At 50.9% G+C, this 15,716-nt stretch overlaps 1 protein-coding gene across 1 annotated transcript in view; it reads left to right on the top strand.

The window, feature by feature from the left end:
• FBXO10 (F-box protein 10) overlaps window positions 1–12,605 on the top strand; it is a 48,395-nt gene extending 35,790 nt beyond the window's left edge. The window contains exons 6-11 of the mRNA XM_049773138.1: window positions 4,404–4,474; window positions 5,801–5,953; window positions 6,678–6,947; window positions 8,625–8,938; window positions 9,982–10,163; window positions 11,282–12,605. Coding sequence (XP_049629095.1) covers window positions 4,404–4,474; window positions 5,801–5,953; window positions 6,678–6,947; window positions 8,625–8,938; window positions 9,982–10,163; window positions 11,282–11,456 — 1,165 coding nt within the window. The 3' untranslated portion in view covers window positions 11,457–12,605. The remainder of the gene's footprint in view (window positions 1–4,403; window positions 4,475–5,800; window positions 5,954–6,677; window positions 6,948–8,624; window positions 8,939–9,981; window positions 10,164–11,281) is intronic.
• Window positions 12,606–15,716: the final 3,111 nt, after the last annotated feature.

Below are 15,716 nucleotides of genomic sequence, written 5' to 3'. Positions count from 1 at the left end.
TTTACAGCTTGGAGAGGCCCTTGGCATTCAGTGGAATGAAAGCTTAGGATCCCTGGGAACTAGGCCCTCTCTCTTCAAGCTAAGCTGAGGAGGGTGACACTGCTTCTTATAGAGAATGGGGGACTTTTAAAGATTAGGAGCATGGGGCCAGAGTGACAGCACAGCAGTAGGGCATTTGCATTGCACATGGCCAACTCAGGGTGGACCCAAGTTCAATCCCTTGCATCACATATGGTCCCCAAGCTTGCCAGGAGTGACTTCTGAGCACAGAGCCAGGAGTAACCCCCGAGTGCTGTTGGGTGTGGCTGAAACCACCCCTCCCAAAAAAAAAAAATTGGTTGGGAGCAAAACACTCACCCTGTGATATCTGAGCTACAGAACATGGGTGTCCAGAATGTACAGATGGTCCAGCCTCCCCAGAACACATCTCAGCACATTCTGCCCACCATGATTACAAACCTGTGCACTGGGCACATGAGAACATTTCCCATACCACTCAATGACTGATAGTTCATGATCTCTGAGCAGTGCCAGGTCTGTTTTTTTTTTTTTTTTCTGAGTTCTGAAGAGTTTTACTAACACCACCACAATTATTCTCTGTTTTGCTACTTTAAGTACATGTGTGTGAGAACCATCCCTGCTCCCTGAAGTTTTCTTCCTTGCTGCAACCAGCCACAGTGGATAAATAGCAGTAATCCAGCAATAGCCTCACAGCCCTTTGATGGGCAGTTATGCAGCTCCAGAGCAGCCCACTGACACCTGCTCAGGAAGGATCATGTAGGACAGATAGTTAAATTATGTTTAAGGGATAAATGGGTTTTATGACCAGAGATTTGGCATGGTGGGCACCGGGGCAAAGAAAGGCACGTAGGTCTGGGGAAAAAGGGGAGAAGGGTGATTTTTAAGGGTGATGTTTTAAATACACAATACCTAGGGTGAAGCAGGTCAGTTCACAAAGGCAAGTTGGTGCTAGAGCACCGAGAACCTCAAGAGAGCCAAGGGTGGCAGGCAAAACCATGGCCCCCCAAAGAAATCAGAGTCTTGATCATGGAAGCCTCTGATTCTGCTTTATGGTAAGACCTGCACAAGGGGAACACACCTAGGGATGGGAGCAAGCACTATATTGTCTAGGTGGACCTGACGTCATCATATGGGGCCCTTCTCAGGGTGTCCCAGGAGGAATCAGCATCAGAGAAAGACAACACTAGCAACTGAGGCAGACAGAGGTTAGAAAAAACAGTGAGGGGCCGGGCGGTGGCGCTCGAGGTAAGGTGCCTGCCTTACCTGCGCTAGCCTAGGAGACAGACCGCGGTTCGATCCCCCGGCGTCCCATATGGTCCCCCAAGCCAGGAGCGACTTCTGAGCGCATAGCCAGGAGTAACCCCTGAGCGTCACTAGGTGTGGCCCAAAAACCAAAAAAAAAGAAAAAAAGAAAAAAAGAAAAAACAGTGAAACCTTAGGTCAAGAAATCCAGGCAGGGGCCTGAGTGATATGTTTGCCTTACACACAGCTCGCCTGGCTTCAATTCCTGGCATCCCATATGGTCACCCTAGCCTACTAGGAGTAATTCCTGAGTGCAGAATCAGGAGTAACCTCTGAGTACTGCTTATATGAACTCCCTTTCCCCCCAAAAAAGCAAATCCAGGCAGCCCTCAAAGCTGGATAAAATGTAAGAAATAGGGGGCCGGTGAGATAGCACAATAGTAAGGCATTTGCCTTGCACACAGCTGACTCAAGACAGGTTCTTGAACTACTCAAGGTGGTTCAAATTCTAGCATTTCATATGGTCCCCTGTACCTGCCAGGAGTGATTTCTGAGCACACGGAGCCAGGAGTAACCCCTGAGTGCCACCAGATGTGACAACCCCCCCCCCAAAAAAAGTAAGAAATGGATCCCAACTGATTCAGAACCCCCAAGCCTGGCTCTGCTTGACCCAGAAGGCCCCATTTTGGATTTCTGAGCCCCTGACCAGAAGATAATATTTTGCACTATTTCAGGCCACCGAGTATGTAGTTAGTCATTTGTTACAGCAGCCCTCAGCCAGGTGAAGAAGTTTGGGCATTGCCTGTGAGCACTGAGGAAGCATTAAAGGATTTGCACAGGAGGAATTAGCATCAGCTCGATGCCATAGGTTTCTAAAACAGACACTTTGGTGGGAGTGGGCTGTGTTTTCTCCCCATCTGTTTCCTTGTGGTGGGATGTAGGGTAGGGAAGGCATGAAAAGCATTTTGAGATCCCTGATGTGGCTTTTTTTTTTTTATTGCTAATGAATTAGGTAACCGTGTGTGTGTGTGTGTGTGTGTGTGTGTGTGTGTGTGTGTGTGTGTGTGTACCCGTGTGACTGTGAAGGGTCAGTGGTTCTTTGAGTATGAATGTATGTGGGTGCACATGTTTGTCTCTCACTTTAGTTTCAAAGAACCATAGTTCTTCTGTAGTGCATAACCCAGCATTGGATCCTGGTGCAATGCTCTGCCCAGTTCCCTGAAGGCTTTCTGGCCCCTCTTTTATCTGTAATCTGCTCTGTGTGGTAATAGCCAGTCATGCATTTACTGTTCCCCCACGGTTCTCGGAAGTGGAGGCAAAGTGGCCCTACCCAGGACTGGGTCCAGCTGTGAGTTCTAAAAACGCAGAGTGACCATCAGCTAATGGACTGTCACTAGATCAAAGCAACTCCTTTAGAGCTGCGGAAGAAGAAAAAGTAAGACTATCAGCTCATTCCGCTGTCTCAACTCCAGATGCTCAGCACAGAAGCAGTTAACATTTGGCTTTTCAGCATTCACATTAAACGGCTGCTTTTCCTCTTGAGGAAATCAAGTTCTTGGACTCTGTCCCAGGAGATAGGGCCACATCATCTGCATGTCCTGCATATTCAGCAGGGTTCTACGGGGTGCCAGGTGCCAGTGTGCCCCCCTTCTACGGCCATGTAGTAAAAGGAGGACAGCCTCCTGTGGGAGAGTCTGCTAGATGAGCAACCCAGAAAGGACTCTAGGCTGAATGGCCCATCGTCCCAATGTCACGCATGGCCGGCTCTGCTTCCATAGGCCGAGATAACCTGGCTTTGGGGGAAGGATTTATTTTGATACTCCACTGTAGCCAACCTACCCACGAGGTTTCACACACCTGTTGTCTGAGATCCTCAGAATCCCCTTTGAGACCTGGTCTTCTTTTTTGTGTGTGTGTTGTTTTTAATATTTTAATATTTTAGCCACACTCAGCAGTGCTCAGGGGTTACTCCTGGCATTGCATTTAGGAATAACTCCTGGCAGCACAGAAGCTAGGGATCAAACCCAGGTTAGCCACAAGCTAGGCAAGCACCCTACCTGCTGTGCTATCACTCTGGTCCCATGGTCTCCTTTGTTTTTGTTGTTTTTTTGTTTTGAGGCCACACCTGGTGATGCTCAGGGGTTGCTCCTGGCTCTTCGTTCAGGTATCATTCCTGGCAGTACTCAAAGAACCACATAGGAAGCCAGGGATCAAATTTTGTTCGACAACATGCAAGGCATGCACCCTACCCACTGTTTTTTTTTGTTTGTTTGTTTGTTTTTTAATTTTTTTTGTTTTGTTTTTTTTTTTGGGCCACACCCTGTGACGCTCAGGGGTTACTCCTGGCTATGCGCTCAGAAGTTGCTCCTGGCTTCTTGGGGGACCATATGGGACGCCGGGGGATCGAACCGCGGTCCATCCTAGGCTAGCGCAGGCAAGGCAGGCACCTTACCTCCAGCGCCACCGCCCGGCCCACCCTACCCACTGTTTTATTGCTCAGGTTTCCTGAGTTTTTAAGAAACTCCATTATCTTTTTTTTTTTTTTTTTTTTTTTGGGCCACACCCGTTTGACGCTCAGGGGTTACTCCTGGCTATGTGCTCAGAAATCGCCCCTGGCTTGGGGGGACCATATGGGACGCCGGGGGATCGAACCGCGGTCCTTCCTTGGCTAGCGCTTGCAAGGCAGACACCTTACCTCCAGCGCCACCTACCCGGCCCGAAACTCCATTATCTTATGTTGCATCTGGTGGACAGTTGATCAGATTAGTAGAAATGAAGGTTGGAAGCTTGTCACTGGGAGAGTCTCATGTAGACTTTAGGACTAAGTCTCTCAAACAGACATAACAAGGCTGTCTCAGAGCCTTTGATGCCACCAGGATATGTTACCTGTGAACACACACTTTGATGCCATCCTCCTGAAATGGTGTCCATGCAGAAGGTAGTGGATGCTGCAGAAGACAGAGGAGGCTCTGTGCTCACAGAGGACTGCTCTAGTAATAACCCATGGCTTTGAGGTACCTGTCTTGGTGTCTCTGTGGGCTGAGCGATTTCAGCAGGTGGCATTCACTATGTCAGGCATGGCCCCGATGCCTGCCACTGGCCTGTTCTCACACTCTGTCTTTGTCCTCTGACCATTTTAGTGGGAACCACATTTTCAAGGGCCGTGCAGCTGGCATCGCAATAAATGAGAACGGCAAAGGCCTCATCACAGGTAGGCTGGGGGCAGCCAAGCCCCGATAACTCAATCAGCACCCTCACTTCTCTGCATGCCAAGACCAACAAGCTACCTCTGCACAGTGGACTGACCCTCGGGGATATCTGCTTCATGCTGGCTCGTGAAGGGCAGGACCAGGGAAGGCAGATTCTTCTCTTAACCCAGAAGCAGTACTTGGAGGCACTGAGAGGGTGACTCCCACAAGACAGTGGGGGACATTCAGACTCCATCTGCTCTGCACAACTTCCCCTCGCCTGTGCCTGAACCAACTCCTGCTTTGCCTCTGACCCCTAGTCACTTCTTTAGTCAGGACAGCCCTCCCTAACCACACCTACTCACACATAAATACTTATATCCTGGAGGCTCAGCTGCAGGAAACACCACTGAGCCCCTTAGTGGTGAGCTGGCCATCTGCAGCCTCTGCCAGGGTGGTAGGATGTTGACATGACCATGCACTGGCCAGCCTGGAGTCTCCATTGGCCTCCTCAGCATGGAACACAGCCATATCCGAGACAGGAGCTTCCATCCACGGCAGGCACATGGCTCCTCTGCTTTACTCCTCATATGCTGTATAGAGGACTATGCCCTCGCAGGAGCCCAGGGGGAAAAGGGAAACATTGACTTCCCAATACTGCCCACCTCAGGAGGGGCAGCAGAGCGAGTGCTCATGTGTTAGACACAGCTGAGGACACCTACCCTAGCTCAGACAGTGATAACCAGGTGAGCTCAGGGCTGGACTGGTCAGAAAGACCTGATCCCAGATGGGCTACCTTGGGGTAGATGGACATGTGGGGCATAGAGGCTTCTCTGCTAGGGTGTGGTACACGGACATGTGACATGTGGCCTGGACTCAGACTAGGTTAGTGGGGGTCAGTGATGGCCCTATCCCAGAAGACAGATATCCACATTGAGATGACAGTGACCAGTACCTCCCACGTTACAGGAGATGAGCAGGGAGGGAAGGTGTGATGGTGTCCAGAGCTGATGCCTCCCAGACTGATTTAGGGTCCAAGCCTCTCAGATTAGCCTCCGAGACTAGACTCTGCCTGCCTGGCCATGAGGCAGAGTCCAGTTTATTCTGAGTTTCTGGTCTCAGGACCTCTGGTTTTAGGATAGGGGGGCTGAAACATTATTGAAACAAGTAATATGCAGACATCAATAGCTCCCTCAAAAGTCACACCTCCTCAAGAAGAATTTGGGGTGCTGGATGCTTGAGGGTGGGGGGCACTGTCCTCAATGCTGACCCTTTACTCTGTCTCAGTCGTTGTTGCTAGCCCCAGATTGTCCTGGGTCTCAACCCTCTTCCTCTAACTCTGTCCACAGAGAATGTCATCCGGGAGAACCAGTGGGGCGGGGTGGACATCCGCCGTGGTGGCGTGCCCGTGCTCCGCAGCAACCTCATCTGCTTCGGCTACTCAGACGGCGTGGTTGTGGGTGACCAGGGCAAAGGGCTGATCGAGGGGAACACCATCTATGGTGAGGGCCATGTCTCACCGGGATGGGGAACCAGCCCTGGCAGGGAGAGAACCCCTGGTCAATTTGCCCAAAGTACCGCATCCAGCAGCTCCACGGGGCTGGCCAGGTGAATAGCTTTTCCACCAAGAGTCACAGAAGGTGGAAGTGGGCATGGAAGGACAGAGCCATGAAAGCTGTCCTGGGGTCCCTGGCCCATTCTTTGTCTTCTCTCTTGACCCTGAAATGGCACTGGGAAAAACTGATTCAGTTTCCTCAAGCCCTCAACTTCCAAAGGAACCAACCATGTGGCTGGCGAGGCTGACACAAGTGTCTCAGCTCATCTGTGCACACGGGTCCTAGCAGGGCACAGTCGCAGTTAACCCTCGTGGCTGGATTCTGAGGTGGGGACAGTTGTTAACCCTGCCTGAAAACTCAGGAAGCCCCCCACTTCCCGTTCCCACTTCCACAGGGAGGGCTAGAACCGGATGAGCTCAGGGCCCCTTGGCAGTATCAGTCTGTGCTCTGTGCTCCAGGAGTGAGAGCTGGCTGAGCTCAAAACACTTAGCCCCAGGATGGTCCCTATGAGAACTGGGCCTTATGCATGAAGAAAAAGCAGCCAGAGCTCTATGATGACTAGTAGCAAGTCAGGGCCTGGCCTCTCTGCTTGTCCTCGTCCCAGACCACAAGGAGGTCAGCCTGGCCCTGCCTCACTTCACCGCCATAATCAGCTTCTTCCCTTTCACAGCCAACAAGGGCTGCGGGGTTTGGATGATGTCCTCCAGCCTGCCCCATGTCACCAGCAACCATGTCAGCTACAATGGCCTGTATGGAGTGGCCGTGTTCAGCCAGAAGGATGGCTCTGGTGAGCTTCCAGGAGGCCACGGGGCCCAGGAGAACTTCAGTGAGGATGGGGATGCTATCCTCTGGGAGACAGAGTTGGAGAAGGATGATGACCCGCTGCGCCGACCTGTCACCGTGGCTCTTGTGGAGTCCAATAGCATCAACCACAATGGGGGTGAGTGCCCCCTACCCACATTCCTGGCTGGGTTTCCAATCCCCTGTGCTTCTACCCCCTCACCCTGAACCACCCCCTCTTACCTCCACCTCCCAGCTTTACTAAGGCCTGAAATTCCCTCTCCCTACTCCAGTGTCTTTGACTATTGTCCAATCTGGTAGTCTGTGCCCTTCAGTCCCACCCTGGTACATGCTTGTATGCAGTTTGGAGACTTGTGTCTGATTACGCCATCTCTGACCAGAGATGGTCTTAGCAAAACCACCAATGGCCTTGGGTGGTTTCTATTTGTCAAAGTAAATACAAGAGTTTTCAATTCTTGTAAGCTTGATCAAAGTGACAGTAGGTGGGGGACCAGAGCCATAGTTCAGCAGGTAGGGTGCTTGCCTTATACAGAGCCAACATGGGTTCAGGCCTGACACCCCATATGGTCCCATGAACCCCACCAGGAGTGATCCCTGAGCACAGAGCCAGGAGTCAGCACTGAATACCTCCATGTGTGCCCCAGTCAAAAATAAAGAAACATTATTGTGGGGCCCGGAAGGTGGCGCTAGAGGTAAGGTGTCTGCCTTGCAAGCACTAGCGTAGGACGGACAGCGGTTGGTCCCCCCAAGCCAGGGGCGATTTCTGAGTGCATAGCCAGGCCTCTCTGCTTGTCCTCGTCCCAGACCACAAGGAGGTCAGCCTGGCCCTGCCTCACTTCACCGCCTTAATCACACCCTGAGCATCAAACGGGTGTGGCCCAAAAACAAAAACAAAAACAAACAAAAAAAGAAACATTATTGTATAGATAATCTAAGTCCTGGGGTTATCAGAATCACAATGGGTGATGAGAAAAGCTTGTTAAAAGAGGTTCTAGGGCTAGACGAGATAGCACAGCCATAGAACATTTGCCTTGCATGCAGCTGACCCTGGACAGACCCAGTTCGATTCCTGGCATGCCATAGGGTCCCCCAAGCCTGCCCGGAGCAACTTCTGAGCAGAGCCATGAGTAACCCTGAGCACCACCTGGTGTAGCCCCAAAACAAACAAACATAAAAAGAGGTTCTAGCAGGGCTGAGGAGCTAGTACAGCATATGTAGAACGCTTGCCTTGGATGTCCCTGACCTAAGTTTCTAACTCTAGCATCCCATATGGTTCTCTGAGTCCCACCTAGACTGACCCATACACACAGCTCCAGGGGTAAACTGAGCACTGCTAAGTATTGGCTCAAAACAAAGAAAAAAGCTTTCTGGACTGGAGACAGTAAAAGGGTTGGGTGCAGACTTTGCATTCTGGAGGCCAGATTTCATCCCCAGCACTGCCAGGGTGACCCTTGAGCATCAAGCTGGGAGTAGCCCTTGAATATGGCCAGGTGTGGCTAAAAACTAAAACTGAAACAACACAAACCCAAGTTTCTGCAAGAGTGTGCTCAGTAATAGATGTGAGGCTCTAGGTCCTGTCCCTGGTGTTGCAGGAAAAGAAAAGAAAATGCTTCTTTCTTTCCCCTGGCTGCACACTGCTTTTGGCTCTGCTGACCAGCTAGCTCCATGGGAGGACAAAACTCCCAAGGGCTGATTCTGTATGATGGCCACTGCCTCTTTATTTCCACCCCATTCTTTCCTGGGGTACTGCTGTCTGGATGTCAGGGTTGATCCAGGACCACCCAAGCTTTCCCTGTTCTCATTCCCAATCCCACAGCCTCCGGAATGTATGTGCAGAGCAGCGAGGCATTACATGTGGTCACCAACGTGATCCATGCCAATGGGGACCGAGGCATCACCGTGGCACAGAGCAACCAGCTTACCCGCGTGGCCAACAACAGCATCTCCTGCAATCGGCAGAGTGGGGTCCGGGTAGAGGCGCAATGTAAGGTGGAGCTCCGAGGCAATGGTGTCTATGACAACCGTGGTCATGGCGTCATCACCAAGGGCGACAACACTGTGGTCATTGAAAACGACATTATTGGCAACCGTGGCAGCGGGCTGCAGCTACTGCCCAAGTCTGACACCAAGGTACACCAGTGCAAGGGAATCAGGAGTGTGGGGTTGGGGAGAAGGTCCCCACAGAGCCCCAAACACCACGCCCAGTGCAGATGCCTTTTCTCCTGCCTAGCTCAGCCTTCCATGGGAGGGGTTGCTCCAGTGGGCCCTGAAGGAAAAACCAGACTAACTTGTGGGATGCAGGTGACCTTTGAGATAGTCATCCTGAGCTGCCAGGCAAGGCCAAGGCTGATCGCTTGCAAGGGGTGTCTTTGCTCAGTGCCTTCACTCACTCTATAAAGACCCAGATGCACCCTCTACTTCCTTAGCCCTCCAGCCTTGTGGACACTCTCCACTTAAGGTCTCTTGTCATCTTCTGTTCCTGTCTTCACCCTTCTTTGTTAGGCTTTTTTTTTTTTTTTTTATGGGGAAGGGGGCACACTCGGTAATGCTCAGGGCTTACTCCTGGTTCTGCACTCAGGAATAATAAAAGACAGTGCTTGGGGTGGACTATGTGGGATATCAGGAATTAAACCCAGGCCAGCTGTGTGCAAGGCCCTACCCACTGTACTATTACTCTGCTCCCTGTGTGAATCTTTTGTGGGACTTTTCAGAGGCTGGTAACCACTCTTCTCTCCTTTGAGGTGGAGCTCTGAGCTCCTCATTTCATGTTGGGTGCTGGGGCTCAGTATTGTACCCTACTCACCCTGACACACACACTAGATTCCCACCCTCTCTTACACCTGGTTGCACTACCCCTGGGATAAAGCTGTCAGTGACTCTGCTTTCTGGCACATGCGCACCCCACCTTTTGCCAGACTTCTGTCCATTCATCTCTGCACCCCACTCCTGATGGGCCTTTCCAAGTTACCTGTCCACTCTTCCAGGAAGCCTTGCCTTCTTGTCCACTCCCTTTTCTGGCCAGTCTTGCTAATTCTTCCCTAAACTCCTATGCCTCAGTGTGGGCCAACCTAGCATCTCTTCCTGCTCAGTATTATCGTGAAACATTGACCTGGCTTCTCTTGGCCATATGGGAGTCCCTGAAGTGTGACAAGGATCTCTTCTGCCTTTCCCAGGTGATCAAGAACCGGATTCACTCATTCCGGGCCTATGGCATCGCCGTACGGGGCCGTGCCAAGGCTCTGGTACAAGAGAACATCATCTTCCAGGGCAAGAACAACAAGACCATCTTTCAGCAGATCACAAATAATCGGGACTGCATCATGCAGAACAACAAGTTCTTGGTCTTCAAGAAAAAGTAGGTGGCTGTGGTTACCTCAGTCCATATGTGTGTGTGTGTGTTGCATGTGTGTGTGTGTGTGTGTGTGTGTGTGTGTGTGTGTGCGTGCATGCACACCTGCCTGAGGACAGATCTGCCTCTGCTTAGGAACTCAGCAGTGAGGGATCTAGGGATCACCAGTATCAACTCTGCTCTGCCATGTTAGGAAAGCTACTTAGTGTCTTTTTTTTTTTTTTTTTAATTGCCACATGGGCGGCGCTCAGGGGCTACTCCTGGCTCTGCGCTCAGAAATCGTTCCTGGCAGGCTTGGGATGCCAGGATTCGATTCTTGGATCGGCTGCATGCAAAGCAAATACCCTATCACTGTGCTATCTCTCCAATCCATACGTAGTGTCTTGAAAAGCCTCAGCAAAAGCCAGTTATGAATGGCTCTTCTGGGACTGTGGCAGTAGTTCAGGGGGTAGGATGCTTCCTTTGCATTTGATCCGCAGCATCCCATATGGTCTACCAAACCCCACCAGGAGTGATCTCTGAGCTCAGAGCCAGGTTTAAGCCTGGAGCACTACTGTGTGTGACCCAAAAACTAAAGCAAATAAAAATATCTCTGCCTTGAGGGCAGAGGAGAGAGCTCACTGAGTACAAGGTTTTGCATGAAGGAAGCCCAACTACCATTCCAGGCACAGAGCTTTTCCCTTTGAACACTGCCAGGAGTGACCATCCCCACCCACCCTCATCATATCTGAGCCAGGAGTAATTTCTGAGCATGGCCAACAAAAATAGTTGATCTTCTTTGGATAAATCAAGTTGGGATAAACCAAGAGTGAGAGGCCTGGTGGGATTATCTGACATGCTCAGGAATTGCCCATTGCTGCCACTACCTCAGTTTCTTTACTTGTAGTGGCTTTACATCACACCCTTCTTTCCCAAACCTTTGACCTTATTTGTTCCCCATTTTGATGGTATCACCCAAAATATAGTTCTCTCTGCAGTGCTCCTAGAATGTTCTGCTATGCTGTTGCTAACACCCCATTTCAGGTCTCAGCTCCTTCCCCATGTTCCACAGCCCATATCACTAGCAATGCCATGCCTGCTGTTTGTGGACTCGGGACTATCTCAGTGCCCTCTCACCCCTCCAGATCTGACACGTGGCGCCTCGTGAACCCCCCAGCACGGCCTAACCTGGAGAATGTCCTCCGTGGCCCCTCATCAGCCCACAGTGGACAGAAGGTGACGGCCATGGCAACCCGGATCTCAGCCCGTGTGGAGGGCGGTTACCACAGCAACCGCAGCATCTTCTGCACCATTCTGTGAGAAGACGCTTCAGTGTGGCCCCTCACACATTGCCCTCAGGGTGCTCGTGACTAAGACGTGGAGACCATGTGGTGGAAGACATGGTGTCTGTGGAGATGCTGGGTCCCCACTGTCCTCTCCTCAGCCCCTCACAAAAGCAGGTTCTCGGGCTGCCCCGGGGACTTGGAACATCACCCTCCTTTCTGCCCCACAGTCCTCAGCAGTTGGGACTTGGAAGGGATGATTCCCGAGGAGAAAAGAGAGCCAAAGGTGGTGCCTTTGTCCGAGCTCTTGGGAAGAATTGGGGAAACGGGACCTGGAGGTCAGGCCCACCCACTGCTGATTCTTCCCAGGAACATCTGCACTTATGTCCCATATTCCTCCCTTTCCCAACTTTCCTGTGCCCCTCCCCCCCAGACTCTGCCACACCTCTTAGCTGCCCATAGAGGCTGAAGTCTGGAATCCTTGAGGAGAACATGGTTCCCCATTTCTAGACAGAGGTGCAGAAAGTACCCAGGATGGCGCCCCTCACAGCACCTCCCAGGCTAAGGAGGGTGAGCCACACCAGCTACCCTGCAGGGATCCAGTCTATGTATACCCACGGCCCCTTGATGTCACCTCCCTGCCGTGGTTTCCCACTGTGCCTTGGCTCTCGCTCTTCCCCTCCTGCTGGCATGTCCCCCTGGGGTCAGCGCACACACTGCCACCTTAAGAGCCTGTCCTGCCAGTGGCTGTGCCCTTGCTCCTCTGAGCCCCTCAGGTATTGAGCACTTTCTGCCTTGCTTTGGCATTTGCCCTGTCCTTTGTCGTCCCTGCCTGGGAACCCTGAGAGGGGACCCATATCATTGTCTGTCCCTGGCGCCCTTGCCCGGCTGGAGGTATAGGAAGGGCCAATCCCAGAGGCCTTCACTGGGCTGCACTATGGCTCCATCCAGGTCTGACTGGGGGCTCCCACCCCACCCTTCCAGCAGGGTCTTTGCCAGCCCCCACCCCCCAGGGGGTGTACAGTCTCGAACTTTGCAGCCAGCTTCCTGGACTGGTTCTCCTGAGGCCCTGGGTGCTGTTTTCTGGGTGGGGTGAGAGCACATGTGGGAGACCCTACCCACTCCTGCATCTTTTTTCTTCCCCCTCTCCTCTCTCCCTCTCTGTCTATCTGTCTCTCTCTCTCTCACTCCCCCTCTAACCCCCTGCATTGCTGTACAAAATGCTGCCTTTATAATTTTGTAAGAAATAGCTTTTCCGTGAACCAAGTGCTTCGATAAATCTGAGCAACCAAAATAAAGGTTTTTATTTTAGAGCTCCTTGGGGCAGGTTTGTCTGTTCCTCTGGGCTTGTGCACTCCATGATCCCTAGTCTTAGGGATCTTAAGTTTTTTCTTGCCATGGTCAGGGCTTACATTCAGGGCACTTGCCTGCCACGATCACAAGAATGGCCCTGAGATGGGCAACGTGGCATCTCTGTACTGGGTCTTTATCCATCCACACAACCCCACTAGTTTCCTTTCATGTCTTTTTTTTTTTTTTTTTCCTTTCATGTCTTGCTGTTTTTGTCATAACCCTGTCACCTGAGGAGGAAGTTCTTCATCATAGTGCTTAATTTTCTGTTGAGTTATCTTTCCAGCCCTGTTTGCAGTGCTTGGAGTTATCTTTCCAAGCCAAAAGTGACTATTTACTTTTGGATTTCAAGCTCTACTAGATGATACTCAGTTTCTTTCTTTCTTTTTTTTTTTTTTTGGTTTTTGGGCCACACCCGTTTGACGCTCAGGGGTTATTCCTGGCTATGCGCTCAGAAATCGCCCCTGGCTTGGGGGGACCATATGGGACGCCGGGAGATCGAACTGTGGTCCGTCCTACGCTAGCGCTTGCAAGGTTGACACCTTACCTCTAGCGCCACCTTCCCGGCCCCATACTCAGTTTCTTGGTGATTCTCAGAGGACCATCCAGTACCAAGGACTAAACCAGGTCCTCATGCATACAAAGCATATACTCACACCATTCAGCTCTGATCCCAAAAGACTTGCTTTTCTAGAGGTTTTAGACTGACAAAAAAGTGAGATCAGTAATCCAAAATTCCTTATCATTCTCCCCAGGTTTACCTAACTGTTAAAATCTACCTTAATTTGGGACATCTTTACAATTAATGTACCAGTCTTTCTTTCTGTCCCTCTGTTTATTATTATCAACACCATGATTTACCAAGTTGTTCATAATACAGTCATTTCGGGCATTAAATGTTCAAGCACCAATTTCACCACCAGTGTGACCTTCCCTCCACCATGACCCAATTTCCCACCCACCACCTGCTCCCTTGCAGGCACAAACAAGTTTACTTCATATTGTTTGTTACAACAAAGGCAGATGGAGGCCAGAGTGATAGCGCAGCGCAGCGGGAGGGGGTTTGCCTTGCACACAGTCAACTCCTACAAACTTAGCAACTTGTATGGTCCCCGGAGCCTGCAAGGGGCGATTTCTGAGCACTGGAGCCAGGAGTAACCCATGGGGATCAAAACCAGGTCAAGCGTGTGCAAGGCAAATACCCTATCTGCTGAGCTATCACTCCAGACCCTATTTTATTTTGTTTTTTGATTTTTGGGTCACATCCAGCAGTGCTCGGGGTTACTCCTGGCTCTGCATTCACAAATCATTCCTGGCAGGTTCAGGGGACCGTATGGAATGCTGGGGATCAAACTCGGGTTGGCAAGGCAAGCACCCTACCCATTGTGCTATAACACTGACCCCATCTATTTTGGGGGGCAGTGGACTATGCTCAGTTGTGCTAGGGTGACAAGAGGATCCTGGGCTTCCTGCATTCATAGCATCTGGGCTATACTGTTTACACACTTGACATGGAATCTTGACCTTTTTTCCACTATTTTTTTCTTTTTGGGCCACACCATTCCTGGTCAGCTCAGGAGACTATATGGGGAAACAGGATTAAACCCTGATCAGCTGTGTGCAAGACAAGCATCTTATCAGCATATGATCTCTCCAGCCCCAGTCCTTTTGGGAGAGGGAGTGCATATCTGGCTGTGTTAAGACTTACTCCTGGTTCTGTGTTCAGAGATCACTCCTGGTGGAGCTCAAGGGACCACATATGGTGCCATGGATCAAGCTCAGGTTGGCTACATGCAAGTTTGCCTATACTATCAGAGCCACCATCATTTTTTTTTTCCCACAAAGAAACTGAAGATATAAGCAGCAATGTAAGCTTGGTAGGTGAAAGTCTGCCAAGAAATGTTACAACAGGCAAGGTGCTGTAACAGAAGGATCAGCTGGCATCCAGAAGGCCTGCTTGTGCCAATTCTTTTGGGGTTGGAACCCATCCTAGCTTTGCTGCAACTGGGACATGGAGAAGGAAGGTGACTTTGCAGGACTAGGCCCGCCCTGCCCTCCTGTCCTGAGGACCAGACCTACCTAAAACCAGTTCCACTAGAGTTTCCTCCTGAACTGAGTCAGAATTCTGTGCTACTCAGAATTCACCTTACTCCAGCAGCACTTTTGTGAAGCTTCTCCCAGGACTACTTCAGACCTTGGGAGGTACAACTACACACACACACACTATCCACTCACACACACACATACTATCCACTACTATACACACACACACACACACACAAAATCAATCCACTAGAGGCTAATACATTGTACTAATGGTCCAATGGCCTGTCTGGTGCCTCAAGGTCATGTCCTTGAGTAACATTCAGGGGTTACTCCTGGCTCTGCACTCAAGTCACTCCTGGCAGGCTGGGGGACCTTATGAGATGCTGGGATCGAACCAGATCCATCTGCTCTGGCCCCCTGCTGCTCTTCTATGTCCAGCACATAACTGATGCTGGCAGATAACAGGATGGAGAAACCAATCAAAGTCTCTCCCTACTAGCTTTGCCTTCCAGAGTCCCCTAGGAGACCCCGTCTCATTTCAGATGACCAGCTGTATCTGCAGTGTACATAGCACCCACCCCAATCATTTTTCTAGACACCTCCTCCCTACTCAGGAAGAGCCCAAAGAAGGCAATTTATGGGAGACCTGGCCTTCTGGCAGAAGGAATGTCCAGATCTCATGCAGTATGACCGTGGATCTGAGTGAGATTTTCCAAGTGCACACTGGAGTTCTGTATTCAGTCTGCAGAAGCAGGGTGTGGGGAGATGAGGAGACTCCCTCAACAGGTTGCTGCAGGACAAAGCTCAGTGCTGCTGCAATGCTCAGATCTCAGCTGTCCAACAACCTAAACAGCTTACTGTGGCTCCCTGCCTTACCTGCTGGCCAATGAGACCCCGACAC

The sequence above is a fragment of the Suncus etruscus genome, chromosome 1 (assembly GCF_024139225.1).
Source record: "Suncus etruscus isolate mSunEtr1 chromosome 1, mSunEtr1.pri.cur, whole genome shotgun sequence".
NCBI classification, from domain to species: domain Eukaryota; kingdom Metazoa; phylum Chordata; class Mammalia; order Eulipotyphla; family Soricidae; genus Suncus; species Suncus etruscus.
This window is presented reverse-complemented; position numbering and strand designations above follow the sequence as displayed.